At 61.8% G+C, this 26,373-nt stretch overlaps 1 protein-coding gene across 3 annotated transcripts in view; it reads right to left on the bottom strand.

The window, feature by feature from the left end:
* Positions 1 to 2,550: 2,550 nt before the first annotated feature.
* The window catches only part of COL26A1 (collagen type XXVI alpha 1 chain), a 143,336-nt gene continuing 119,513 nt past the window's right edge, over positions 2,551 to 26,373 (bottom strand). For 2 of the 3 annotated variants that reach the window (XM_034669953.1, XM_034669954.1), the window contains exons 4-13: positions 20,555 to 20,616; positions 15,562 to 15,718; positions 14,305 to 14,403; positions 13,572 to 13,724; positions 11,859 to 11,942; positions 10,802 to 10,854; positions 8,080 to 8,115; positions 6,778 to 6,825; positions 4,862 to 4,946; positions 2,551 to 4,092 (exon numbers count right to left, since the gene is read on the bottom strand). In XM_034669953.1, coding sequence (XP_034525844.1) covers positions 3,932 to 4,092; positions 4,862 to 4,946; positions 6,778 to 6,825; positions 8,080 to 8,115; positions 10,802 to 10,854; positions 11,859 to 11,942; positions 13,572 to 13,724; positions 14,305 to 14,403; positions 15,562 to 15,718; positions 20,555 to 20,616 — 938 coding nt within the window. In that variant the 3' untranslated portion in view covers positions 2,551 to 3,931. The remainder of the gene's footprint in view (positions 4,093 to 4,861; positions 4,947 to 6,777; positions 6,826 to 8,079; positions 8,116 to 10,801; positions 10,855 to 11,858; positions 11,943 to 13,571; positions 13,725 to 14,304; positions 14,404 to 15,561; positions 15,719 to 20,554; positions 20,617 to 26,373) is intronic. The other variant, XM_034669955.1, reaches the window with a different exon arrangement.

The following is a 26,373-nucleotide window of genomic DNA, read 5'->3' as shown; positions in this document are numbered from 1 at the left end:
CCTAACTTTCTGCTTTGGCTTGTGGCCAACGGGGGTAGAATAAGTAGGGGTCCCTGGCCGTGGGCCCCACACCTGCCCTGCCCAGGAGACCGGCAGGGGCCCCACGCACAGAAAGGGGAGTCCTGAGTCAGGGCCCCGCCTCGGCCTGAACTCTTTAAGCGCTTTGTTCCCGCTCAGGTGGGCGAAGGCCCAGGAAGAGGATCCCATGAGCCAGACAGGGCGGTCACAGGCCAGGTCCCCGGGGACAACAGGGACCATGGCTGCTCAGGACCCAAGGGCAGGGGCCTGGAAGGGAAGGTGTTAGGAAAATGCTGTTGCCCGCTGCGCTCTCCCCAAACACCTGTATACCCACTAGAACGTGTGCACACTCCCACGTGCGTGTGCACACACTCACGTGTGCACATACATACACGCGTGCGTGCGTACTCAAGCACAGGTGCGCGCATGTTGTGCCCGTGAGTACATTCGCACGCGTGCACACGCTCGTGAACACACACATGCCAGGGGCTGGAGCCTGTCGGTGTTTGCAAGAAACGTCGGGTTTGATCTAGACACAGGAGAGAGGCGTGTGCAGGAAGGAGGGCCCGGAGGGTGGAGAGCAGAGCAGACTCAGGGAGCCCCAGGGGTTGGGGTGAGGTGAGGTGAGGTGAGGTGAGGTGAGGGGGTGGGCCTGTGCTAATGCTCCCTCATTAACCCTCTGGGTGGCCCGCAGGGGTGGGAACTCGCTTCCCTCCCCCTTCTCCTGCCCGGGTCTTGTGCTCCTGAGCCCCTCCCGCGGGGGGCTAGGGGGCGAGGGGCGGTCGCAGGTCCTGGAGGCCCTGCAGTGGCATCCCCGCTGGGGCTCTGGGTGGCTCGCTTCTCCATTCTGAGTCACCACGGGGACCTATAAGCCAAGCGTAGGGGAGCAGGCAGGAGTTCCCACCCGTGAGCGCAAAGACACTCATGATAAGAGATAGAAGCCCAGCTGGTCTCGTCGGGCTGCACAAGTCAAAGGACGGGATGCGTCTGAGGCTTTTGTCCAAAGCCGAGAGCTGGCAGCGGAGAGCCGTGCCGCCCCTGGGGCAGCTCAACTTCTCTGGCGTTTTGCGGACCCTCCATGGAAGGGGGAAGGTGGCTCTGACCGGAAGGGAGGGGACATACACCACGTTTGGCGCAGTGCCTGGTTCATTCTTATGAAGGACCAGCTCGTAACCACCTCGCCCGGGAGACCCCGTCCCACAGCCCTGGCCCTCACGGACTGGGATCTCCCACCTGCTGCTTCGGCCCGGCCCCGTCTGACACACCGCAGACTTGGCCTGTCCACCCTGCTGGTGGGGGCCTCCCACCAGAAGCTGCTTCCCTCGCGCACTCCCTTCCACTCCCTTCCACTCCCTGCGGCCTGGGAGCACCTGGGCATCTGGTCCTGCCCCCATGCTGGGGGCTCGCTCCAGACTCTACTACCCCCCCACCCCAAAGCCTGCCCCAGACGGTTCCATGATCCAGGGCCAGGGTACAAACGAACGCATCCCATGAATCTAAACATTGAAAAGTTACACGTTGAGTTAGCCAACTTAAATAAAATACGCTCTATGCTCCTACTTTGACAAATACCCTCTACGTGGACTGGGAAGGCCGGGTTGCCTACAGAATTCTGGCCTCTCAGGGCTCTGCCCTAGAAGGGGATGGCTGGGGAGAGCCAGGCCCCGGTCCCCAGAAGCCCCCCCACTTCCAGCTGCTGTCCTGCATCAAGGGGCCTTAGATGCTCATGTGGACACCCACCCTGCACGTCCACACTCAGTCCACACCGGCCAAAAGTGACAGCCCCCCCGGTCTAAGGATGCAGATGTCAGCGGGAAGTGGCCCGCCCTTGAGACGTGCGGGGCAGAGGCCACACAGAGCCCGAGCTGAGGGCCGTGGGCAGCACATTTCCGTGTCCCGGGCAGATAGTCTCACGCGGCTGCTCCACCGCGGGTCTGGGAGCAGGAGACGCCTTCTGACCTGCTCCCTGAGCCGTGGCTGGCTCAGCTTGTCAGATGGCATTCAGTCCTGTGCAGCCCTGGCTGAGGCTTCCCCCAACAACGGGGAGGCTCAGGGCAAGGCGGGGGGGCTCCAGTGAGCTGAGAGGTGGCCTGGAGAAAGAGAAAGGGGCTCAGCCCTCCAGGGGAGGCGCTCACAGTCCTGCCTGGCCCTGCACCTGTCACGTACACTCTGGGCACAAGGGGTCACCTATGGGCCGCCCTCCTCAGCCCCGCCAAGCCTTTGCCAAGGCCGGTCCCCCTGCCTCTAGTACCCCTTCCGACTTAGCCGACTCCCACCGACCCCCGAAGACCCTTTTCTCTTCCGTGGCCCCTCCCCTGGCCCCCGACAGATTAGCTGCCCCCCCCACCTCCCCGTTGTGCTGCTGTGGCCCGCAGCCGTGGCCTGTGCTATGTGTGTGGCACTGGCCAGGATGCCTGTCCTCACATCCGGCCACACTGTCCCCAGATGTGTCTCCCAGGGTCGGCTTCCCTCAGCACCTGCGTCTTCGTGGCCGGGAGCCAGGCTCACCAGGTTCCCCGCCAGCTGCCACCACAGGACACGGGAGCCCCAGTGGGGAGAGCACCTTTATTGTCAGAGCTTACAGACTTCCCGCCCGCCTCTGACGGCCGCCCCTCGGCCCCCAGGCCGGTCCTGCCTCACGCGGGGCAGGGGGAGGTTACCGGGGCCTGCGAGGCCCAGGCCACAACCTCCCGGGAGCACCAAGGACACTGGGGACAGATGGATCCTGCCCTGAGGGGAGACACGACCCAGGGTGGCACCAAAACCTCCGAGTCTGCTGTCGAGATTGGGTCCTGGCCCAGCGAGAGAGGGGCACCAGGGCTGGGCCAGGGCACAGGGACCCACGGCCTGAGGGGTCTTGCGGGCTGTGGTCTGAGCTGCTAGGGGTCCCCGGCCCTGGACGTCTGCTGTGGAGCCTGCCTGGGCCCACGGCCCTGAGGAGGCAGCGTCTCTCCTGACAGGGCCTGGAACTCGGGCAGCTGTCCTGTCTCTAGTTGGTCAAGGGGACATGGGACTCGCCATGTGATGCAGAAACGGCCAACCCTAGAGATTCCCCGAGAGGGCAGAGCTGCCAACGTTAAATACCCCCTCCTCGGGGCTCAGGGCCAGGAGGGACCTGCCAGGCCGGCTGGGTTCAGAGACTGGGAGGTGGCGGGGGGGGCAGCGATGCCGGTTTGGTTGGAAGGGCCTGCACCCCAGTGCTCCTCTCTCACTGTCCCCAAGTCCGTGGGACTGTCCCAGGTTTATTCAGGGTCTCTCTGGCGCTGCCAGACCCTGGAGCAGACCCCAGGCCCGGGGACGGGAGTTGAGGAAGGAGGCCCAGGATCCTGCCTTCCTTCCCTGCTGACCGGTCCAGCCTCCCCCCAGCCCTGTGCCCACCCTGAGTTTCTCTGTGAAGACAGGAAGCTGGCAGGGTCGAGGGTGAAGGAACCAGGAGGCCTGGGTTCAAATCCTGCCGCAGCTGGTCCTGGTCCCGCGGCCTCGGCAGATTATTTACACTCGCCGGACCTTCGCCCTCCCGTGGAAAGTGGGGATAACAAGCCTACCTCCTAAGGGTTAAATGAGACGATGCAGGGCAAGCTCCTTGGACAGGCCCAGACTCAGTAAATGATGAGTATTAGGATTATTCTCATGCCCCGCCCAGCCCACCCAGATCCCGTCTCCTGCAGAAAGTGAGGGTGGGGAGGGCAGGGACCAGGAAAGGGCCCTGCCAAGGGTGCTGGGGCCCTCTGGATCCTGCTTCTGCAGCTGCCATCTGTCCCCAAGTTCCCCAGGCCCTGGGAGCCAGTGTCCCTCACGGTCGTCAGTGCCCGGAGCCCAGGCCCCCGTGGGGTGTCTTCAAAAGCCAGCGGCAACACTGGCCTCGGGGCCGGGTCTCTGGCAGGGCTGGGGCTTGTCCTGGAGAGCAGGCCTCTCACTTGCCGCCGCTGGCCGGGCCGGCGCTCCTCTGCCCAGGGTCGGGGCCAAGCAGGGCAGCGAGGGCGCCGTCGGGCGGGGAGCCGCCACGCTTCATCTTCAGGCTGGCTCTCAGGGCAGCGTCTTGGCCAGAGCCCCCCTCGGGGGAGGCCAGGGGATCTGGAAGGACAGCAGGCGGGTGGCCTCACGCAGGGCCTCGGGAGCACTCGAAGGCCCCCTTTGCTTCGGGTGCCCAGCCAGCGAGGGAAGCCGGGTGCCCAGCGAGGACAGGGCAAGGCAGCAAGCAGGCTCCCCAGTCACCGAGCACCCATCACTCACGCGTTCGCCCGCTCCCCCTGCAACCAGGGCTGACTGGGGCTGGGCTCCGGGCCCTGCAGGGCTGCCTGTCCCCACCTTGCCACGAGGGCCTCCCAGCGTGCCAGGGAGAGAAACGGAAAGCCCACCCCATCAGGGAGCGCAAGGCTCTGCAGAGCGCCGTGGGGTGAGAGGAGGGTGCCTTCACAGAGGAAGAGACCCTAGAGCAGGTCCTGACGCGGGAGCTGGTGACCAGCCGGCAGAGGACTGGCCGGAGCAAAGGCAGGGAGATGGGGGGTGGGGGAGGTCCTGGGAAGACTAGGTGGTGGCTCCAAGTCACTGGGCACCAGGCCATGCCGGGCAGGGGCTTGGGACTTGATGTGCCTGGACATCGGTCACGGGCAGTAGGGAGCCACAGAGGGTTCTTGAGCAGGGGAGGCACAGAGTAGGGTCCGCCTGGGGCTTGGGGAAGACCATCTGGCAGCCAAGTGGGGGTGTCATCAAGGCAGGCAGACCAGCAGGAATGGCAGCTGCCCTGAGGGCAGCAGGGAGTGGAGAGGCGGGGGCGGACAGGATTCCCCACGCCACGGCCAGCTGCAGGTCCGGCTGGCCCCAGGCCCTGGTCACGACTCACCATGGATCCCAATCATGTGCTCCAGGATGAGGACTCTCTCTGCCAGGATCTTCAGGGCCTCCCGCAGCTGCTGCACCCCCTCACCCTGGCGAGGAGGAAGCAGCCGGGGTCAGGGCTGGCCACCGAGATGGGGCCCACTGCAGTGCCCACATCGTCCCAGCCCTCCCTGCCCCCGCCTCCTCCCCCTTGTCCCTATCCTCAGTACAACAGCCATTGCAGGTTGGATATCCACGTGCCAGGCCTGGGGTTTGAACTCTTGTGGGCAGACAAGGAAAACTGCAGCGCAGAGAGGGTAACCAGGGTCCTGTGGCCACACAGCCTGGCCTCACACCTAGACCCGTCCCCCTCATGCCTCGGTTTTTCCTGCTCCTGTGGCTGCCTGGCTGCTTCCCCTGGGTGCCCTTCTTTCCGGAAAAGACCCTGCCAAGGACAGAGCACCTAGCACAGGTGGGGGTGTTTCACTGGTCCCCTGAGAGCTCTCCAGGTGTGGCTACCCCAGCAAGAGAGAGAGAAGGAGAGCCACTGTTTCTGGCACATCGGCACGAGTGCAGGGTGATGACAGGCCGACATTTCTAGAGGCCTGGCCTACACACGGGCAGAGGACCCTGTGCACCAAGACGCGTCACTGAGCTGATTTGAGAAGACAGGTGTCAAGGCCACTTGGAAAAGAAAAGTGATGGTGAGGGGCTCAGGCCCCGCCCTGAAGTCAGTCCCAGAACGGCGCCTCTTGCTGGCATGACATGACAGCTCTGTCCCGATGTTCAGATCGGTCTAGTTTAAACCAACACAAAAGGATGGGGCGCCTGGCTGGCTCTGACGGTGAAGTGTCCGACTCTTGACCTCAGATCAGGTCTTGATCTCGGGGTCCTGAGTTCAAGCCCTGAGCTGGACTCCACGCTAGGCAAGGAGCCAACTTAAAAAAGAGCAAAACAAAAAAACGAAAGGAAAGCAAAAAGCATCCTGTAGGTTAAGGAAAGAGGTCTTCCCCCCGCCAGGGAACCAAAGGCCACGAGAAGCCACACTGGGGGCAGCGTCTGGGACGGGGTTCCAGGGCCCCAGCTAAGCCCCATGCCCCTGAGCCGCGGACACTCGCTTACGGAAGGCAAAGGGTGAAGTTGTAAGTACTTCTCCGTCCCCCTTCAAGTGACCTGTGAATCTGTGCCCACGCCTTGTACCCACATCTTCTTCCCACTGCCTCCTGTGCCCCCCACAGCTGCTGTGGCTCCAGCCTGCCCCCTCCATCCCAGCCCACCTCCCCAGTCACCCGCAGGCTGGCCCACTAGGGAACGCTAGATGCCCACTGAGCCGGCCGCTCCACAAGCTCTGACACACCCAGGGGATTCTTGCTCTCAGCCTGCAAGGTCTCCCCGGCCGGCCCCACTGCCCTCACCCCGTTTATCCGTCACCCCAGTCTCCAGCACCCCTCCTCCTCCCAGAAGACAGCGGGTCTTCATGGTCATGTCTATTCATCTGTGACCCCTCCCCACCCCATCGTGCCCCGGCCCCTGCCTGCTTCCATCCTCACTCCCCCGCCACCCCCTCCCACATCCACCAGCCCTCTGTCCACCTGCCTGCATATCCTTCAGTCCACCAGCGCCGTGACCCTGGGGCTCCTCCACACACCATGCACCATGCATGGGGGATTCCTGCTCCTGCAGAGGGACTCCGCAGCCTGCAGCCTCCTTAAATAAGGGGTTTTCCCCAGCAGGGTCCCCCCTGGCCTCTGGCCCCGGGCCGGTCCCCCAACTGCACGCTATGCTGCAATCATTATGTCACTCACTGGGCTCCCCCGCCGGGCGGGACCCCCTTCACCCCATGTGGGGCTGAGGGGCATCAGTACAGAGCTGCCGGGCACCCCCTCCTGCCGGGACGCAGCCAATGAGCAGGAGGGGAGCACGGACCCCAGGACCAGTTACCTCTGCAGCCGCTTTGTCCTCCTCTTGCCCCTTCCCGCCAGGCTCGCCCTGGGAGGAAAACCACGCAGTCAACAACTGGTGTGGGGGCGGGCAGTGGGGGGAGTGGGGCGCCTCTCTACCCTCCCCAGCTTCTCACGCAGACCATGGGGGCCAGCAGCAAGTCAGGGCAGGCTGGGCAGGCAGAGCCTGGGGGCAGGGGAGCGCCCAAGGCCCCGGGCATCCCTGCGCAGCCCAGCATGGCTTAGCTTAGGGGCTTCACTGTGCTCCAGGTTTGAAACCCCACGAGCTCAGGTCTCAGCTCTGCCAGGGATCGAGTCCCTGCTTCTCTCTGCTTCCGCCTCTAAAATGAGGCCAGTAATGTCGGCCTCACAATAACACCCACATGGTATGCTATGTGACCTTGAGGTGGCTACTTGACCTCTCTGCGCCTCAGTGTTCTCATCTGTAAAATGGGATAATACCGCCTACCTCCCAGGCGTATTAGAATTAAATAAATCAATGCTGATAATGAGCTTTGATTGGAGTCTGGTGCCAGAAGTTCTAGGACAGGACTCACCATGGTTACCAGAAGAAGCCAGGAGGAGGCATGGCTTTGGAGGCGAACACTCCTGGGCTTACATCTTGGCTCCATCACTGCCTCGCTGTGCAACCTTGGGCAAGTTACTTAACCTCTCTGAGCCTTAGCTACCAGTTCTCAAAACAATGGGGAAAATCAAGTCCCACCTTGCTGGGCCACAACGAAGCTTAAACTCGCTATGGATGAGGAGCGCCTCCCCTCCCAGCACACAGTGGGTGTTCGGCAAAGCTCCATCCCTCCTCCCCGGCTGTCCACCCCTAACTTTAGACTTGGGCACAGAGGAGGTGCCTGCCTCCTTGGCCCTGCAGGCAAGAGTGGAGACTCATAAATTCTTGTTTCCAAGGCGGGAAATTCGAGGTCAGCTGTCTGCGCCTCTATTCCCGGAAGGTTCAGCAGAGGGAGGGGACTCCTCAGGCCACACAGCATGTTCACTCAGGGGCCTGGGCTCCCTGGAAGAGCCCGGAGGACACTCACCCAGCCCCCTCCCAGGAGGGTACTTCAGTCCTTGCTCACACTCCCAGTGAGGGGCTCCCCATTTTCCAAGGGCACCCCTTCCCAGCTCGGGCAGCTGGGACCACAGGCAGGCCGCCCCTTCTCTGGGCAGGGTAGAATCAGGCCACGTTCGGGGTGGCTGTGGGGCTGGACTCAGGCCAGGCCGGGACAGACCCTCCCCCCACCCCGGCCCGGTGCCCTGGGAACGGCCCAGCAGCACAGCCCCCACTTACAGCCGGTCCCGTCACGCCCCGCTCTCCAGCCAGGCCCTGCAGAAAGGCAGACAAAGCAGGTGGGTCCTTGCCAGCCCCCCCCAGTACATCCATCCTCCCCTTAGCCGCCCCACACTGGGACGGGAGGGGGATGGCGCAGACGAGATGGGAAGGCCCCTCCTGGGCCCCCCTCTACTGGCTCCTGCCTGAGCCCTGGCAGGGCCCTCGGTCCTCTTAGCTGAGAAATGGGCCGTTATGGTTGTCACTCAGCCTGCATAGATGGCAAAGTCCCCCGGTCCCCCTGCCCACAGAGGGATGGCCTCCCCCCCCAGAGAACGAGTGACAGGGTCCCACTCAAGGCCTCCCATCCATGTTGATGTCCAGCTAGAAGGCTCCCCAGAGCCCAAACCCACGCGTCCTGCCGCCCTCCCACTTCTCCACCTGCCCACAGGGGGCGCCCCACTCCACCTCCCCCAAGCAGAACCCTGGGAGCCCCCCAACCCACCCCACCTTCCAACTGTCTTCTGGGGAGACGGCTCCTGGTCCTCCCAGCTGCTCCCACAGATGCCCAGGAGTTAACCTTCCTTTCCCTCTCTCTCCAGATCTGTTCCATCCACCAGACCTGTCGTGTCCACTTTCTAGACATGTCCATTCCCTTTGCCACTGCAGTGCCAGCACCTGAATGCAAGTTGCCCTCTCTCTCCCCGCAGGCTTCCATGGTCAGCTTGCTGAGCTCCCTGTCCCACTGCTCCCCCACTTCCATTCCCCCAGCACAGCCACAGCCCGAGGGGCCTCTTAAAGATGAAATACATCACGGGCTCTCCCTCTCTGAGACTCAGAGTCCCGTTCCCTGTGACAGAAACCCACACTCCGCCCCTCCCGTCAGACCCTTCTCCCACCTCAAGTCACACCTCACTCTCCTTCCCTCAGTCTGTACTTTCCTTCAGTTAGGGCTTTCCCCTGCCCCAGGGCCTTTGCACTCGCTCTTCTGGCTGCCCGGACTGTCCTTTCTTGGCATCTTTGCATGGCTGCTCCTTCTGGTTCCTTAGGTCTCCACTGAAGTGTCACCTCTGCACGTGTGTCATGCCCTGTGCCCCTTCACTCTCCCACAAGGGCCCCAAGACCCTGATAAGAGACCACCTGACAGGATAAGGCTATCCCAAAGCACCCACCACATTCTTGGCAAGGGCTGGAGAAAGCCTGAGAAGGGCCCCACCCCTGCCGTTCTCCTGCTGTGTGACTCCGGGCAGGTGACTGAACCTCTCTGAGCCGCCCCTTCCCCATGGCTGCGGGGATTACATGATGGCCTATCTCGGAAAGCCGCTGGCGCCAGCAGGTGGGGAAGGGGCTGTAAATCCCATCGTTCCAACTTTCCCTGTGGCTGTGGGCTGGGGCAGCTGGAAGCGTCTGGCTGCACAGAATTCCAGCCCTGCCGCCTCCTACAGTTCCCGGGGCCTCTGTGCCTCACCACACTCCTCCTTAGTCCCTGCCGTTCTCCCTCACCTTCCCACAAGCCTTGTCTCAGAGGATGCCCCTGGGGTGCCTGGCTCCAGAGGGCCTGGACTCCTGCTTACCTGGCCTGTCGTACCTGAGTCAGGAACAGATCAAGCCTGAGGGCCTCCTGTCACCTCTGCAGCCCCAGCCCCACGCCCCCCCAGGCCCTGCCTCCCAGCCGCTCTGTTCCACTGCTGCCCTCGCTTGGCCCTGCGCGCTCCCGGCCAGAGCTCCCGGCTGCCCCTCCCCACGGCCAGTGCGCCCGCCTGCCCCCCTCCAGGCTGCGTCCTCCTGGGCATAAAACCCCCAGCGGGGACAACATGGGCAGATCAGGAGTCAGGGGACATCAGCTCTGAATGAATGTAAACTCTACCAGGCTGCACTGTGGCCCCCGGGCCCGGTTGTACCCTCAGCTTGGGGTGCTGGTGTCCTCGGTGTTTGGGGAATGTTCACCAAGGGTCTAAAGGGGTGAAGGAGTGTATAGACTCTCTAGGTCCCAGCACTCACAGGGCCAAGGCCCAGATCCCCACCCCTTGCAGCATGGGGGTCACCTCTAGGCATCCCCCCACCCAGCTGAGCCTGAGCTCCAGGGACAGCGGGGGCGCTAGGTCTGGGCGGGCCCTTGGGTGGGGGCTGAAGGAACCTCCACCCTTTCTGCCTCCGGGCCGCCCCTCCTTGGTGTGATTTCTTCCCAGGCCCTCCGCTTCTGCAACACCCGCCCTTCCCCCCAGCATCTGTTTCCTCCTTTGCTCTGACAACCCACAAGGGAAGCCGTGTACCCCGGCTTAGCAGCAAAGGCGGCCGGAGCCTAGAGGGGCTGCCTCTCCACCCGAGGTCACACAGCTGGAGAGGCAGAGCCAGCTGGGGCTTGGGGCCATGTCTCCAGGCTTTGGGGCACCCTCCCCCACACAGGTGACACTTGGGGAGGAGGGCGACAGGCCGGGGTGGACATTCTGTGATCTGAATGTCCTCGGGAGGCACTGGCCTCTCTGGGTCTCAGTTAGCTCATCTCTGAGATGGGAAGGTGCAGACGCCTCCCCGGCGTGGGGGGTAGGCGGCAAAGCGCTGAAGCTGCTGATGAGACCAGGGTCACACCCACCTTCCCCGGGTCCCACCCGAGCCGAGCTGCGAGCTGCGGAGGGGCCAGCCAGGCCGCCCCTTCCTGAGTAACTCGGGCTGGAAGAAGCCTGGCTCCTCTTTCCCGGGAAGACAACAGCCCCTCCCCTGCCAGAAGTGGGGCAGGCCTTACCTGGGATCCAGGGACACCTGGGGGTCCTGGGGGACCGTGTGGTCCAGGGGGACCTGTGGGCAGAGTCACAGATGGTCACCCAAGGCCAGCCCCCCGCCCACCCTATATCGCAACCTGGTCTTCCCTCAGAGCCTCTTCCGTGGGGCCTCTCTGCACCGCCCCCCGCCCCCCCGGGCCCACCGCTCTCCGGGCAAATCTCCCTCAAGCCTGCCCCTCCTCCGGACCCAGGACCCTACCCCTCCAAGGTCACCCTTCTTGCCTTGGGACAGTGAGGCCTCTGGGAGTCCCCTGCTGGGCTGCACCCAAGCTGGGGGAGAACCTGCAGGAAGTGCCCCCCAGGTGGGCGCTGATCCAGACTCAGTCTAGTTAGAAACACCCTCCCTCCAGTCAGAGCACGTGCCCTCCGAGCGCCTTCCCTCACCTCCCTGGGGCAGTCGCTCAAATGCCACCTTTTAAAAGAGGCCAGGAAACTAGCCCCCGCCCCGTGTAGGGAGGGCTCCGTGACTACGTGAAAGGGTAAATGAATGATAGGGGGATGAGGCCCCCACATACTTGCTGAGTAGGGCTGGCCCCTGCCCCGCACTCCCCTCCGTCCCCTCCAGTGAGGGTCCCCGGAGGGTGGGGGTCAGGCCAGGCCCAGGATCCACCCCCTTAGAGCCCCAGGGCCATCCCCTGCCCCAGTGCCCTGGTTTCACCAAAAGGCTCAGGGCTTCCTGCCTCTCGTAGACACCTGCCCTACCAGCTCCTGGGGATACCCCTGTGCTGACCCCCTGCCTCCCCCGGACCTGGGCCTCCACGTACCCCGGTGCAACCCCCACTCAGGCCCCCATGGGGACAGCCCTGAGCTGCTTCGTGGGGCAGCAGGCAGGAACATTCGGGGTTCCTGTGTCCAGTCCCACAAAGGAGCTGTCCCCCCGAAGCAAGGGAACTCGTCAAATCCCCAGTACCCTGCCAAGGCCATGGGCCCCCCACTGGCCCCACGAGGCCCCTTGGCCCAGGCCAAAACTAGAGGGGGTGCCCAATGCAGGCCAGGCTGCCGGCTGCCCTCTGCACTTACCTGGAGGGCCGGGGGGGCCCCGGGGCCCTGGGACGCCGGCCAGCACCGTGTCCACGGCAGCAGAGGCTGGCTGCGAGTCTCCGTCTGCGGGCAGAGCACAGCCGCCTGTGACCCTGTGGGGCAGGCCTGGGGTGCTGGGCCTGAGCTCCCCCAGGGCCGAGACAGGCACCCCCGACTCCACTGGGCCTCAGAGCAGCCCCCGCAAGCCAAGCGTATGCTACTGCTCCCGCCAGAGCCCAGGACAAAGGGCAGAGAAAGCCCAAAGGGCTTCTATAATACACAAACTCCTTCCAGAGCATTCCAGGCCCGTCAGAGTCTGGCCCTGCCCTACTCACCTCTCCACTGCCCCAGGCCAGAACACTCTCCTCCATCCCCGCCCGACCCCCCACTCCACCCCACAAGCCCTTTCTTGATGCACCTGATGGCTCACTCCTGCGGTGCCTCCTCCAGGAAGTCCTCCCTGCCCACCTCTTTGAGCTGCAGCGCCCTGGGCTGCCTCTGCAGGGCCTATTACTCTACCTGGGGCAGGGGTGGGGTCTGTTAATGGCCCAGTTCCTATGATTTGGGTCTCTCCAAGGCAAGCCCCATGTGACTTTGTCCTGCCCGGTCCCCAGAGCCAGACCTAGAGAAGCCAGGCCCAGGAAATGCCTGGGATGGGAGAGGCTACCCCTGCCCTTCGCTTCACACCCGGAAGCCTGGACCTCTCTTCCCAAAGCTCACACCCAGCCCTCCCTTGGGGACCCCAGGGAGCTGGTCAGGAGGGTCCCATCGGAGGAGGGTTCTGAGCGCTCAGATGGCAGGCAGTGCCCGAGGCGTCGTGCCCAGACCAGGGCAGGCTGGAGGCCTGGGACAGCTCCTTGTGGCCCAGGGGTGTGTGGCGGAGCCCCGCTCTCACTCGGAGTCTTCAGTGAGTTCCCACTTGCTCCAGAAGCCTCTGCTCTCACCTGGTTGGGCCCCTGCACCCGCTGAGGGTAGCCCAGGACCCCCACTCTGCTCAAGAATGAGTCCCTCCCTTCTACCAGAGCCACACCACTGGGGAGTATTAACTGCCACCACTCTACAGGTGGGAAAACTGAGGCTTGGACAGGGACAGACGCACCAGCAGGAGGGGGCTGGGGTTTCTCTGACCCAGACAAAGAGGTCCCCGTTCCCCACGGTGCCCGGGACGTCACCTGACTCTGTCACCTGCTTCTTAAAACTCTCCCCCGGTTTCCCAGGGCACTTACCCAGATGACACCCCTTTTGCACCCCCTGCCTCACTCTCCGGGCCTCCCTGCTCCCCCCTACAGTCGGTAGGTGTTTCTGGGGTTCAGAAACACCAGACCGTGGCCCCTAAGTGCAGGGGCCTGTTTAGCTCACTGCTGTATCCCCAGTGACAAAAACTGCGCTCGACACACAGCAGGTGCTCAACCAACACTTGTCGAGTGGCCTAAGGTCAGGGGATTTGGGAGGGGGTGTGTTCCTGTCACCAAGTGGGGAAACTGAGGCCGGCCAGACAACAGAGGTGACCTGTGGGGGGTCAGGACCCCAGGGGCAGGAGCTGGGCACTGGGGCAGGGACAGGCCAGGCTGGGGCCAAAAGCTGGGTTGGGGGCCCCCCAGTGTCAGCCTCCCAGGGACCCTTCTGCCCCACCCGGCAGAGCCCTGCTCCGAGGCCGCTGCCCGGCTCTCCGAGGGTCTGCTTCCCCAGGGTCCGTCCCTCAGGGGCACTCACCGCCCTTGTCTGTTGGAGGCTGCAGGGAGTAGAGGACGCCCTGGGGGCCGTTCGGAGGGAAGCCCGGGCTTCCTGCTGGGCCAGGGGGGCCGGGGGGGCCGGGGCGCCCCGTCTCTCCAGGAAGCCCGCGGGGCCCTGGCGGCCCCAAGAGGCCTGCGGAGGGAGAAGTGGAGTCACGTGAGGGCTCAGCCTGGCGGCTGACACCGGAGATGGGAAACAGGTCAGTGGTGGCCTCCAGAACAGTCTCCCTGGAGGGCTGTCCTGGGATGTGAGTGAACACGGCTTTCGCTTCTGGCCTGGGGAACACCAGGGCTGCCGGGTGGGAGGTGAGGGAGGCAGGGTCGCCCCCTCCCGGGGCCTCAGCTCTGGGGTTGGGGCACCGAGGGCGGCAGCCAGCCTGGGCCAGCCCTACACCTGCCTTCACAGGAACTGTATCTTCCCTGCAGGAAGCACAAGGAGTTGGGGGGCTCTCTAGAGGTGTTGTTTAAATAGCTAAGAACAGTCCCCAGGCCCCAGCCGCCCCACCCCCATGCCTGCATCCCCAGCTCCTGGAACCTTCTGGATGGTGTCGCAGTGGGGGTGCCAGTGGGAAGAAGTGAGCCTGGAGCCCCCCAGGATGGCAGTCATTGACCCCAGCAAGATCAGGGGTTACAGGATGCCTCACCTGCTCAGACTGGGGAGAAACCCCTACCCCTTTCCCCAGTGGACAAAGTCAGATCTGGGGTGTCCTTACCAGGAGGCCCTGCTGGGCCCTTCTCTCCTGCCTGGCCCCGGTCACCTTTGGAGCCTGGGGGACCTGCAGGTCCTGGCGGTCCCGTCTGCCCTGGGGGCCCTGGGGAGAGAATGAGATGAGTCCTGAGAAGACTGTGGGCCGAGCCACCACGGAGGGGCTCCAGGCCTAGCCACCTGGGCCATCTGGTCAGACCTGCTCCAGGTGCAGAGACTTCGTTACGGTTTGCAAACCATTTTTGTACCTATTAACTCCTACGATCTCAAGAGCTACTTGTATTCCCATTTCGCAGGTGGGGAAACTGAGGCCCAGGAAAGTGTGGTCCCTTTTTGAGGGCCCAGAGCCAGGCTGCTGCTGAGTTAGGCCCCTCCCTCAAGAGTCCTACTGTCTCCCTGCTCAGGGTCGGGAAGGCGCTGTGGCAAAGAGCTCCCCAATGAGGCCTCCTCGGAGACCCCAGGAAGCCTTAAAGCACACCGGTGCCCAATTCACCTGCTCTCAGGGATTCCAGGGCGGACCCGGTCTCACCATTTGTAGGGCTTGTGCACCACCTGGTGGCCATTTGTTGGAACTGCACTTTGCCTGGTGAGGAGAAAGCGGCCCAGGAGACCCAACGCCCCTCCCAGCCTCTCCTCAAGGGGGTTTGGGTCCTGGGTCTTCTGAGGGCTAGAAGTCTCCCTCCTCCCCAGGTCCAGAAGAAGGATTTGGAAGAAGGTGGGCAGGGGCAGCTTTCTGGGTGTGAAACTTTGGGAGGTGAGCCAGGGGACCCAGAATGAGATGAAGCCCCCCTCCCTGAGCTCCCTCCTCCCACAGCCTCCAGCCCTGTCAGAAAATCACAGAGTGTCGGCTCCTCCCAGGACTGACCACCAGACTCCCCCACTGCTGGGGGCTGTGCCCTCCCTGCTCTGCTCCCTCTCCCGACTGGACAGGGACAAGCAGAGGAGGTGAGAAGCGCGTGAGCTCAGAGTGGAGTCTGGGCAGGGGTGCTGAGAAGCTGCGGGCTCAACTGCGAGAGAGACGAGGGTGGGGGAGTATCACCTGCACAGGGCTCTAGTGGGGCCAAGAATCATCGAGACAATATGCCCCTGGATCGCAGGCTCCCAGAAGGCAGGGGCTGGGCTGGGGGCCTGGGCACAGACGCTAAGAGGCAGCAGGGCAGGGCGTGAGGACATGCACCCCCAACTGTGGGACACCGCCTCCGTTTTTCAAAATACCACGTGGGGGCGCTCGATCCCAAGGGCCCACCCTGCAAGCCTCACTCACCGGCTGGGCCCGTGGGCCTTCTCCTTCGGGGCCCTGGGTGGGCGAGGGGAATGGCATCAGGGAGGAAGTCCTCGTTCCAGGGCGGGAGGGTGCTCTGGGGGGCCGGCAGCTCATTGCCCGGGCCCGCGGGCTGCTCGGCTGCTTCCAGCAGGAGAACCTGGGCCGGAGAAGGGCAGGGGGTGAGGTCCCCGGCCAGGCCAGAGACCCCCGTGCACTAGGATGTGTGCCCCACGAGAACAGCTGCCCAAAGTCAGGTGTGGTGAACACTGCTCCCCTTGCTGGAGTGTTCCCCCCACCCCTGCCCTCCTCTCGTCCCCATTTCAGGAGAGCCCTCCTGGACTGCGGCTCAAGCAGGTGGCCACCGGGACACCTTCAGACTCCCTGTACTCTTCTTCTGGAACGGCCATCACCGCGAGGAGAGCCCTGTAGTCACCCCCCCTTTCCTGGTTCCCCCCAAAGGAAGGACTGAAAAGATACCAATGGGCCTGGATTGGGGCATGGTTTTTAGTAGGAGGGCTAGGACAACAAAAGGTGGCCACCGGAGCCAGCGTGGAAAGCTGCCCTGTCCTCTCCGCTTGAGAGAGGTGGGGGGTCAAAGCCTGGGAAGACCCAGGGCCTGGGCGGGACACTGTCTCCCTAATTCAAGTGAGCTGGAAGCCAGGCCTGAGGCCTGAGGGAGTCCCTGCTGTTCCCCAAAGTAGTCAGCAGGGGGCGCTGCGCACCAGGGATCTGAGCAAGGCAGCCGGGCAGCGAGGAGGGGTCCCTGGGCCTGTCCAGCAGAGCCTGGCTTCCTGCTCTGCCCACCACGAGCCCCTAGTCTTTGCGCCCTGATCTGCCCGAAGGGGAGGAAGTCTGGTGTCTCAGGTTCCCTCCAGCTCTCGGGAGCCAGAGGCCTGCGTCCTTCCAGATTCCCCAACTCCCCCTGCCCCACGTCCAGGAGGGCCAGGGCCTGTGCCCAGTGCCCCTCGGCCTGCCCAGCCCTCACTCAGGCCCCGGCTGCCTCCCCCAATCCACCTGCCTGCCCCCGTCCCCTCCCAGAGCCCCCTCAGAGCAGGGGGTGAGGACTCCATGCAAAGTGAGCCCTGCGGAAAGCCCCACAAGCCACCAGTGTCCTCACACTTCAGGGCGCCCTTCTGGGCCTGCCGTGCTCCTCCCGGGCCTCAGCAGCTTTGCTCCAGCTGCTCTGAACTCTAGCCCAGGGCCCCCCCACCCTGAGACTCCCCGTCCCAACCGGCCAAGCCCTTCCCTTCATCCCTGAGCCCTGGGAGGGACGATCCTGAGACTCCAGTGACCTTCCCCTCCCCCCGGCAGTCTGTCTGGCCACTCCGTGTGTGCCCTCAGCCCCTGCACCAGCCCTCAGGGTCTCCATCTGCCGTGGGCGGGTGGGCTCCTGCCCCGTGAAGCTCCAGCAACGCCCCCCGCCCCCAGGACCACTTCTCTGAGCCCCTCCCCCTTCTGGTCCTTACAAGGCCCCCCGAGGCAGGAAGGTCACGGCAGCCACATCACAGGCCAGGTGGAAATAAAGGCCCAGAGACTACAAGTGACTTGCCCAAGGTCACCCAGCAAGTGGGCGCTGGGACCAGGGTCCCATGCAGTACCTGGTCCACCTCCCCACAACTGGGCCACAGCCTTGGCCTTGGCCGAGCCTCACCGAGGCACACAGAAGGGGAGCCACTGGCTGCCATCACACAGCAGCCTGGGGGTGGCGCTCTGGAACCCTCGGAGAGGGGAGGTGATGACTCCCGCCCCAACCCCTGTGTGTCCACTGGGAAGCTGACCGACCACATCTGAGGTTAGGAGCTCCAGGGCAGTGGAGGAGCTGGGAGCGGGGGCAGAGAGACTTGGCTGTCAGTGACACGGAGTGGGGGACCCACGGCAGTGCGCGTGAGGATGAGGGTAAGGACAACTGCCAGGGCCAGGTGCCCTAGGCTTGGGGACGGGAGGATGGGTGAAGGCAGGAATGGGGCCCCTGGTTCTGGGCTGGCTCCCAGGGCAGTGGGATTGCTGTCCGTCAGACAGGGACACGGGAGAGGGCAGGTTTGGGGGTGAGGGTGAGCCATACGGGGTGCTGGCTGGAACTGCAGTATCTCGGGGGGACCTCCAGATGGACATATTTACCAGGGAGTCGTGAGGGGCCGTAGGGGATAGAAGCAGCTTTGAGGGCTTAGGGGGGTGGGCGCCCGCCTGGGGCTGCAGGCATTCCTTTTCATGGCAGGGCTCCAGCCCCATTTGGGGGACCTGCCACCTACAGCTTCGCCCCCTCGCAGAAGGCCTTGGCTCACTTCTTTGTGGAGCACCTCCCACGAGGACTGCAAGGCCCACAGAGCCCACGGACCTGGGCAGAGGAGCCCCGGCCACAGCCAAGTTAGCATTAGCCACGGCCGGAGTCCAAGCCCGCCTGGCCTGGCCACAGCTGACCTCCTGGAGAAACTGATTCCACCCCCGCCGGCATGACCTCACCAGGGCGGGCAGCAGTGGCCTGCGGGCTCAACCCAAGAAAACCAGACTGTAGCCAGCCTTGGAGGCCAGTGGCCCTGATGACATCACTGCGGCCTGGCTGATGGGTCGGGAGGCCGCCTTCCTGCCCCAGAGACCAGCTAACTCGAGGCTTCTGTGACCCTCACATAGGGAACCCCCTCAGGCTCCCTCCCATGCCATGTGGCCACAGGGTCGTGAAGTCAGAGTGTAAACTGAGAAGGAGGGGAGAGAGGAAGTCAGGAAATTTTGCCTGCTGACCTTCCACCCCATCATCCCCTTACTGCCATCCTACCCTGTCCCAGGAAAAGAGGGTGGCGGGAGTCCCAGATCAGCTCCAGATCTGTGTCCTTTGGGACCTCAGGCATCCACAGGGAGTGAAGATAGAGCAGACACTGATGGCTGCCTGGCTCAAGAAACCCCTATTGTGTACCTGTGGGTGTGCCCCAGAGGAGGAATCACAATTGGCCAGGTACCTATTTTCCCAGCTCCCTTGCAACTAGGAGGTAGGCAGATAGCCCAGTGCTGGCCGATGAGACACATGAGCTGTTAGGGTGCTTTGCCATAACTTCTACTTCCTGCCTTTGAACAAGTATAAGGATGTGATGCCTTGAGCTGCAGCAGCCACTTTGTAACCCTGAGGCACTAACCATGAGGACAAAAGCCAACTCACTAAGGAGGTGGAGAGGAAGGCTGTGAAGAGCCTGAGTTCTTAAGCCACCAAACCAATTCCAAGACCACCTACTGCTGGACTTCTTGTCAAACAAACAATAAACATCCTTAGAGAACCAGCTGCCATTGTCTGGATGTCTGTTACTTATAGCTCAACATGTCCCTCCCAACACACCAAAGCAGGCTTCTTGTCTGAAAGGGCAGAAGCCACAGTTTCCAGGCCTCTGGGTTGCTGCTCTCTTATGCCAGCCCTCTGGTTTCTGACACCCCATCTGGGGGTTGCCCACCTGGCTCTCACTGGCCTGACCACAGCCACTGATCCCGCTCCATGGTCTCTCTGACCCCAGCAGGTGGGCGCCTGGCCTCAGCAGACGCTGTCCTGGCAACTAGGCCAGATTCCGTCCCCCTCCCTCTCCAGGCCGCCGCCTCTCAGGGCCCTGTGACCCGGGCTGACAAAGCACCCAGGGGCTCCGTTTCCCCAAGGGACACGGGCATGTTCACAGGCAAGGACGCAGCTGACAGGTGACCCAGAGAAGCACAAGAGCCGAGACAGGAACCAGCCATCCCTGACCTGGGAATCCGGAAGGAGGGCGGTGGCAGCCACCTCTCGGCACCCCCCAGACTCAGACTACTTCCCCTTCTCGGCACCGAAGCTCACCCTCATATACCCACCCCAAGACAACCCGGTGAGGGGCAGCGAAGTGACTCCTTCTGTTTCCATTTCACCGGGCAGCAGACTGAGGCCCAGAGCGGAGCAGGGGCCTGGCGGGGCAGAGCCATTGCAGGGCAGGAAGCCTCTCCCCGCCGCCTCTGACACCTGCGGCCCTTCCTCCACCCCCGGGTCTGCAGAGGGGTCACGACTCACCTCAGAGCCAGGGAGCCAGTCCCGCCCCAGAGCCCTGACTTTTAACACCCCGAGGTGTTGGGCCGGCAGTCGGCTGACACTCTGCCAAGCCACGCAGAGCGTCTGGAGTCTCCCCAGAGCCCCCCACCCTTCCAGCGCCCCCCCTCAGCCCCAGCTTGGCCCAGGTGGTAGCATCTGTTTCCTGAAGGCTTCCACCCCCACCCCCCAGAGCCACGGACCCCAAGGAGGGTGCGGGGTCCCCCACCCCCAGCCTGTGCCTAGGGGTCTGGGCTGCTGGGGGACCCTCCCACCTGCAGAAGGCCTCGCCCCCTGGGGCTCCTCATGCCCATGTGCCCTGCATGGGCGTCTCAGGGGGGCCAGAGGGGCCAGAGCCTGGGAGTCCACGAGGGGAACCTGCCTGTCACCACACCTGCACAGCCTTCCTTTCTCTGACTTACTCCCTCTCTCCTTGCCCCATGCTGTCTGGTGCTACTCCCCCATAAATGACCCGTCCTTTCTTCAGCCCTCCAGCCTCCGGGGTGACCCGCGCCGCCCCCCTGATGCAGACAGGGCGAAAGCAGACAGGAACCGGGCAGCTCCTCCTCCGTCGGCTTGTCTGGGCCCCGCCGCGTGCCAGACAGGGAGGGAGGGGAGGAGCCAGAGTTGGGGGCACCAGCCCCGGGGGGGACATGGCTCCCTCCTCTCTCCACCAAGGGTTCACCTTCCGGGCACCCAGCCCCCCAGTCACTGAGACCCACACCCAGACCAGCCTGCTGTCCGAGACCTCCAGATTTCTTGCTTTCCTCACTCCCTTCCCCAACCCCACGAGGCTGGCCCAGCCCAGAGAAGACCACCCAGACCCACTGAGGCCCCAGCAGCACCCAACCCCCGGGGACCAGGCTGCTCGGGCCTGCTGGGCTCCCTCGGGCTGGACTGGTACCTGACTCACAGCCCTCATAACACCTGCCAGCTCCCCAGGCCAGACCCCCCAGGCCGGCTGACCTTGGCCTCCAGCGTGGTTAGCCGCTCGCTCATGTCGCTGAGCCGGGTACAGTTCATGCATTCTGAAAGAGAAGGGCGAGAATGGAGTGTAGACCCTGGGGTGAGAGCAGCCAGCCGCCAGGACAGCCTCTGGGCCGGCTGGCAGGCCGGGAGCTCTCTGATCAGTTTGCCTGGAAAACTCTTACCTGGCCTTCAGGGCCTTATCCTCAGCGCCCCTTCCTCCAGGCAGCCCACTTGAACTCTGAGCACCTATGGCACATTGTACTGTCCTTTTATTCAGCAAAGTGTCCCAGCCAGCACCCCAGATGCCTGGTCAGCCTGCGAGTGCCATGAGGGTGGGGTCTTTGTCTATTTTATTTGCCCACAAATCTCAGGGCCTGGCACAAAGCAGGGGCTCAAAAAAATCCAATAATTGATAAATAGGTGGTAAAGGGAATGTGCCCCCTGCCTTTGAGAGCTTCAGTCTGGGGAGGGAGACGGGCAAAGAAGTACAGGCCAGCAAGGGCTACGCTAGGGCTGTAAGAACAGAATGTGCAAAAGAGCATCACGGGGGAACAGCAATCCCAGTTTGGGTTGGGAAAGTGATGGTCAGGGAGGACATCCTGGAGGCAGGGGCATCAAAGGGAAGGCCTGAGGGATGCACAGCGATGGCCTGGTGAGGAAAGAGGGCTGAGGTCTGGGGACAAGCAAGACCAGAGAAGGGTCTGGCAGCAGCCTGGCCGATTCAGAGCAGACCCAGGGCACCCCCCCACACACCCCAGACTGGAGCGGCAGGCTGGGGCCTAGCACTGGAGGCCTGGCAGGAGGAGCTCTGGGCAGTGTTCTGAGGCCGGTGGGCAGCTGTTGGAGGGACTGAAAGTCAAGGTCAAATTTGCATTTTTAAAAGCTCACTCTGACAGCGGCTTGTGCAGTGGGTGGGCGTCGGAGGGACGGGAAGCCAGAAGGCCAATGAGGAGACTGGTAACAGTTAACCCCCCAGGCACACATCTCCCTGGGCTATAATTATCTATTTATGTCTGTCTGCCCCAGGGACTGGAGCTGTTTAAAGAGGAAATAGATGGTTCAAAGCTGTTCTCCAGCTTTTATTGCTGCAGAAGTCAAGGGATGCCTAAATCCCTCACTCAGTTCAAAGCCTGACCGTCCAGGAACCTCATTCTGGGCCAAACAACCACACGGAGGTATGACGGGGACTCAGTAGGTCCCACCTGGTGTGCCGGGGCTGCCCGGCAGAGGTCACCAGCGGTGTCCATACCTGCCCCCCCCCGCCCCCGTTGGCATCCCCTGTCCTCGGAGAAGTCCTCCAACTTCATCTCCGAAAGCAAATCCCCTCATTAATGTCCCCAGACTACCGTGATGATTGCTCTGTGGGACACGTGGGGGACAGCCAGGGGTCTTAGGACCACAGTTCAGGTTGTGTCCTCCCGGGGGTGCCCGGCCTCAGGGCAAGGGGGGCTGACATGGGGCCATCTGCTCGCCAGCCCTACTTGGGTTTACAAGACGGGGGCTGGCAGAGGCCCCGCTCGGCCTCACCTGCCTCCCTGGCTCCCCTGGGGTGGGCCCAGTCAGTGGTTTATAAGCATTTTTTAAGAGCAGAGCTCTTTTTCCCCCCTCAATAAAACCTTGTCTGTAACCCCGATACATAAAACAGATTAGAGACTGAGGTATAAACACTGAGGCTTCCAAACCACTGGAAGAATGTAGACAGTTTCGTGACTGGGAAGGGGCAGGACTTCACAAAGGACCAGGGAGAGAGACGGGGCGGGTTCTCTGCTTAAACGTGGGGGGGAGGGAGCTGAACCCACATGTTCCTGCCTCGTTTCTCCCAGGAAAGGGGGGTGAAGAAAGAAAAAGGGATACAAATCCACAAAGCAAAGAGAAGGGCAGAGGAGAGTTCTCGGCGGATGGGGCCAATAACGCAGCCAGGGGCCCGGGCCCACCTGGAAAGTTCAGAGCTCCAGCTGAAGGGTCCTCTCTAGGGACAGGGACACGCCTAAGGGGAAAGGGCCACAGGTTCCTACACTGAGGGAAACGGCGGGTCTCCCAAGGCCCCCAGCGGACAAGGCCAAACCACATACACGGTCTCCCTCTTAAACCAGCTCAAGATTCCTGGCCTTCAAAGAAGCCTTTAATGGAAAGACATAGATCGAAATAAATGGGGTCCCATTTGTCCATCCACTACCCAACCCCATCTATCTACCCACCCTCCNTCCCCGCCACCCCCGCCCTGCCCCCACCATGAATGCTCAGGAGCCCCTTGGTGACCCCGTGCTCATACCAACGAGGTGGGTGACAGGGCCTGTCCTCAGAGCGAAGGCCTATGAACTTTCCCCGAGCAGCCGTGTCTTACGGGGGGTCCTCTGGGGGAGGACCCGCCTAGAGGACCGTGAAAAGGGACTTTTCTGCCTGTGCCCCCAGGCCCCCTCTGTGGCCAGGAGGGCACCACCCCACCCCGGGGGGGCGGGCAGGAAAAGCAGGAGGCCCGAGGGATGTGGGTGAGCTGCGAATTAGAGCCCCGGCCTGGCCCAGTGAACATTCCTGAAGCATTTAGAGGCTGTGAACAGAGCACTTCCACGGTCTGAGGCCACATACAGGACTCTCTGCAGGGGGTAAGTTCTGCGGAGGGAGGGGAGAGCCTCGGGCTCTCACAGGAACCTATTTCTGGAAAGTGTGCTGGGCCCGGGCCCAGTTTGCTCTGGCACTGGGCACCCCGCTTGGCTGGTGAGGTGCGGCTTGGCTGGCAGTTCCCCAGCCACAGAGAAGCCCGGGAGGCCCAGCCAGCGGGCAGGGGTGAGGCTGCCAGCTTGGCCTCCCCGTGCCACCTGCCTGGACAGGCGCTGACACCAGGCAGGTTTTATGGTTCCCCTGGCATTCGGTCATCGACAAGCAATTATATTGTTTGTTTAAATTTTTCTAATGATTCATGGGAGCGGTGGGGACATAGAAATGGCACCGAGGGTGTGACTGGCGCGGTGAGCGGACCAGGCCCTGCCCACTGGCTCTGGGCCTTGGTTTCCCCTCGCTAAGATGAAGACTCTCGCTTCCGAAGATTCAGAAGTTTCCCACGATCCCAGCCCCCTCCGTAGCACACACAGGCCCACAAGTGCCCGGGGCCACAGCACGTTCCTGGTCTCTGGGATGCAGGAAAGTGTGCCCGGAGCTCTTTGCCGGTATGTGTGTATGGAAGCGTGGCTGTGCCAGGCAAACCCGTGTGTGTGTGTGAGAGAGAGAGGGACTCACTGCTTGGTGCTGTTAGTGGAAAGAGACCTGGAAGGCCACGAAGTCACTGTGAGGCTGGAGAGGGCCTCATCTGACCTCTCTGCCCCTCAGTTTTCTCATTCATAAAAGGGGTCTATATTGGATCCGCTCCAAGGGCCTCAGGATCCTGCTCCCTGCGCCCTTGCCCTCCGGCTCTCACCACTGGGCCCTGTGCACGCACTGCAGGACAGTACGCCTGCGGATCCCCTACCACCTGCCTTCGGCCAGCGCGGCTTCTGGGGATGGCTCCGCATCCAGAATTCAGGACCCAGCTCCCGAGTGAGGCTCACTCCCCAGGCCTGGGCCCAAAGGGGAGCCTGGCCGACTGCAGAGAAATCGAGAGGTCGAGTGAGACCACTGTGAGGCTGGGGTCACAAGACCCTGACAGGGGGAGCCAGGGCACACAGGTGGTCCTGCCGCCAGACACCCGGCCCCCTCTGTGAGAGGTTGCGGAGATGGGTCCACAAGCAGGAAACACGGGCTGGGTGGATGTCACCAGGAGGCCAAGCTGGAAGAGACCCCTAAGATCCACCTGGAGACCTCTGACTCCTCCAAAACATCTAAGCCCTGTTAGGAGAGCTCCAGGCAGGTCAGTGGGGGTCAGATGCTGTGGGGACAGGGGGCAGGGCTGGCCAGCTGTGGTCACAGGAGACCACAGGAACGAGGAGATCCTAAGTGGCCTCAGTTTCCCCAAGGTGACAAGAGCTGGGCTGGGCCTAGCACAGATGGGACTGGTACCTTCTATCTTACTATACATGGGGTCAGACCTGCTCTACCGAGTTCAGTCTTGGGCCACACATTCTTTTGGTGCCTCCCTCCTCCCCACTGGGGCCTTGAAGGCCATGTTGGACCTTCCTCTACTGGTGAGACTTTGGTCATCTCAATCTCTGCTGGAAACTGCTGTCAGGGACGGGGTCACTCACGCCATGCCCGCCAGCCAGGCCACGCCCTCTGGTCAGGCCACACCCCTCCAGTCAGGCCATGACCCTCTGGCTAGGTCACAGCCCCTCCAGCCAAAGAGAGAAGACCTGGATGTACAGTGACTTTGGGACCAGTGCTAACTCCTGCAGGGAAGCCCATGAGAAGATGGGTCTGCCCATCTGGGGAGCTCAGCCCCCTGTGTCTGACGATTAAATATGCATCAAGAGCCTCTAACACAAAAGACAAAGACCAAAACAACAAAGAGGAGAAAGGCAAACTCAGAAAACAGAGACAATGAGTGGACACAGAAAGACTTCAAAAAACAAAGCAAAACTCCAATATCCTTACGGAGATATGAGAAGATACCACAGCCTGAGACAACAGGAGGTTATTTACAAAGAACCTTCAAAGCACAAAAATGCGTTTGTAGAAATGGAAGAAAATAGCCAATGTAAAATATTCAGTAAAAGGATCAGAAGATAAGGACATTTTCTAGTAAGTTGCAAAAAGGGGGCTCCGACTGTTGGAGAGAAGAGATAAGAAAATTAGGGGACCCATCCAGGTCTAACAACTAACTGGAGATTCCAGAGAAAGAGACCAGAGAAAATGGAGAGAAGTAAAGAAATGATCCCAAGAGTTCACCTAAAACTGACAGATATGAACTTTCAAACTGAAAGAAGATGAAAAATGCCAGATGAAAAACAAAACAAAACTCACACCAAAAAGCACATTGTCACATTCCCTTGGTCCCAGAGGGAAAACCCTAAAAGCTTCCAAGATAAAATGAGGCCCCCAAGAAATGTCTGGAATCAGTATGGCAGTGGACTTCTGAACGGTAACATGGAAGCTGGGAGATAGCGGTGTTCTTTTGAGGGAAGTGGGTGTCTGGCTAAGATTCTATACCCAGCTCAACTATCCCTCAAGGTTTGAGGGTAAAATGAAGCATTTGTGGACATGCATCGCCTCAAAACATTGACATGCCACATACCTCTTCTCCGAAAGGTGTTGAAGGATGTACTCCACCAAAACGAAGGAGTAAGCTAGAGAAAAGAAGGCACAAAACAGGGATACCCAAAGGCAAGAAGTTCAACAACAAAGGGACATCCTGACATGGGAAATAAAGGCATGTCACCTGATGACAGCATGCAGCACAACCCAACCACATTAGACCAGGAGACAGAGGGCTCTAGAAAGGAAAAAGCCCCTGACGTGTGTGAGTGTGAGGGAGAATTAAACTTCTTTTGGGAAATCTGAAGTGAGTTAGTGACATACCAAGTGATACAACATCTACGGCATGGCCTAGAAAACTAAGCAAACAAACAAAAATGAATCATTAACTCCAGGAAAATAAAAAGTCTGCAGCAAGAAGAGGCACCTTGGTATATTACCTGAAATCAGCTGTGAATATTATTTGCTTTGTTATAAAACCCTAGTCATTGTCTACTGACCTAACCCAAAGTGTGGTACAATTATTTGGGAAGAGGGGAGGAGGAAAGGACTTGGAGGATGATGGGTCAGAGGAGAAAAAAGCACGAGAACCTCCCACAGGAGGAAGTCAGCAGACAATCTCTAAGATTAAAACCCAAGAGAAATAGCAATGTATAAATGGTAGTGATCCCTGTGGAGGTAGGGCCTCCCCCCCA

Source organism: Ailuropoda melanoleuca, chromosome 10 (assembly GCF_002007445.2).
Source record: "Ailuropoda melanoleuca isolate Jingjing chromosome 10, ASM200744v2, whole genome shotgun sequence".
NCBI classification, from domain to species: domain Eukaryota; kingdom Metazoa; phylum Chordata; class Mammalia; order Carnivora; family Ursidae; genus Ailuropoda; species Ailuropoda melanoleuca.
Note: the sequence above shows the minus strand (reverse complement) of the source record. Positions and strands in the feature narration are given on the sequence as shown.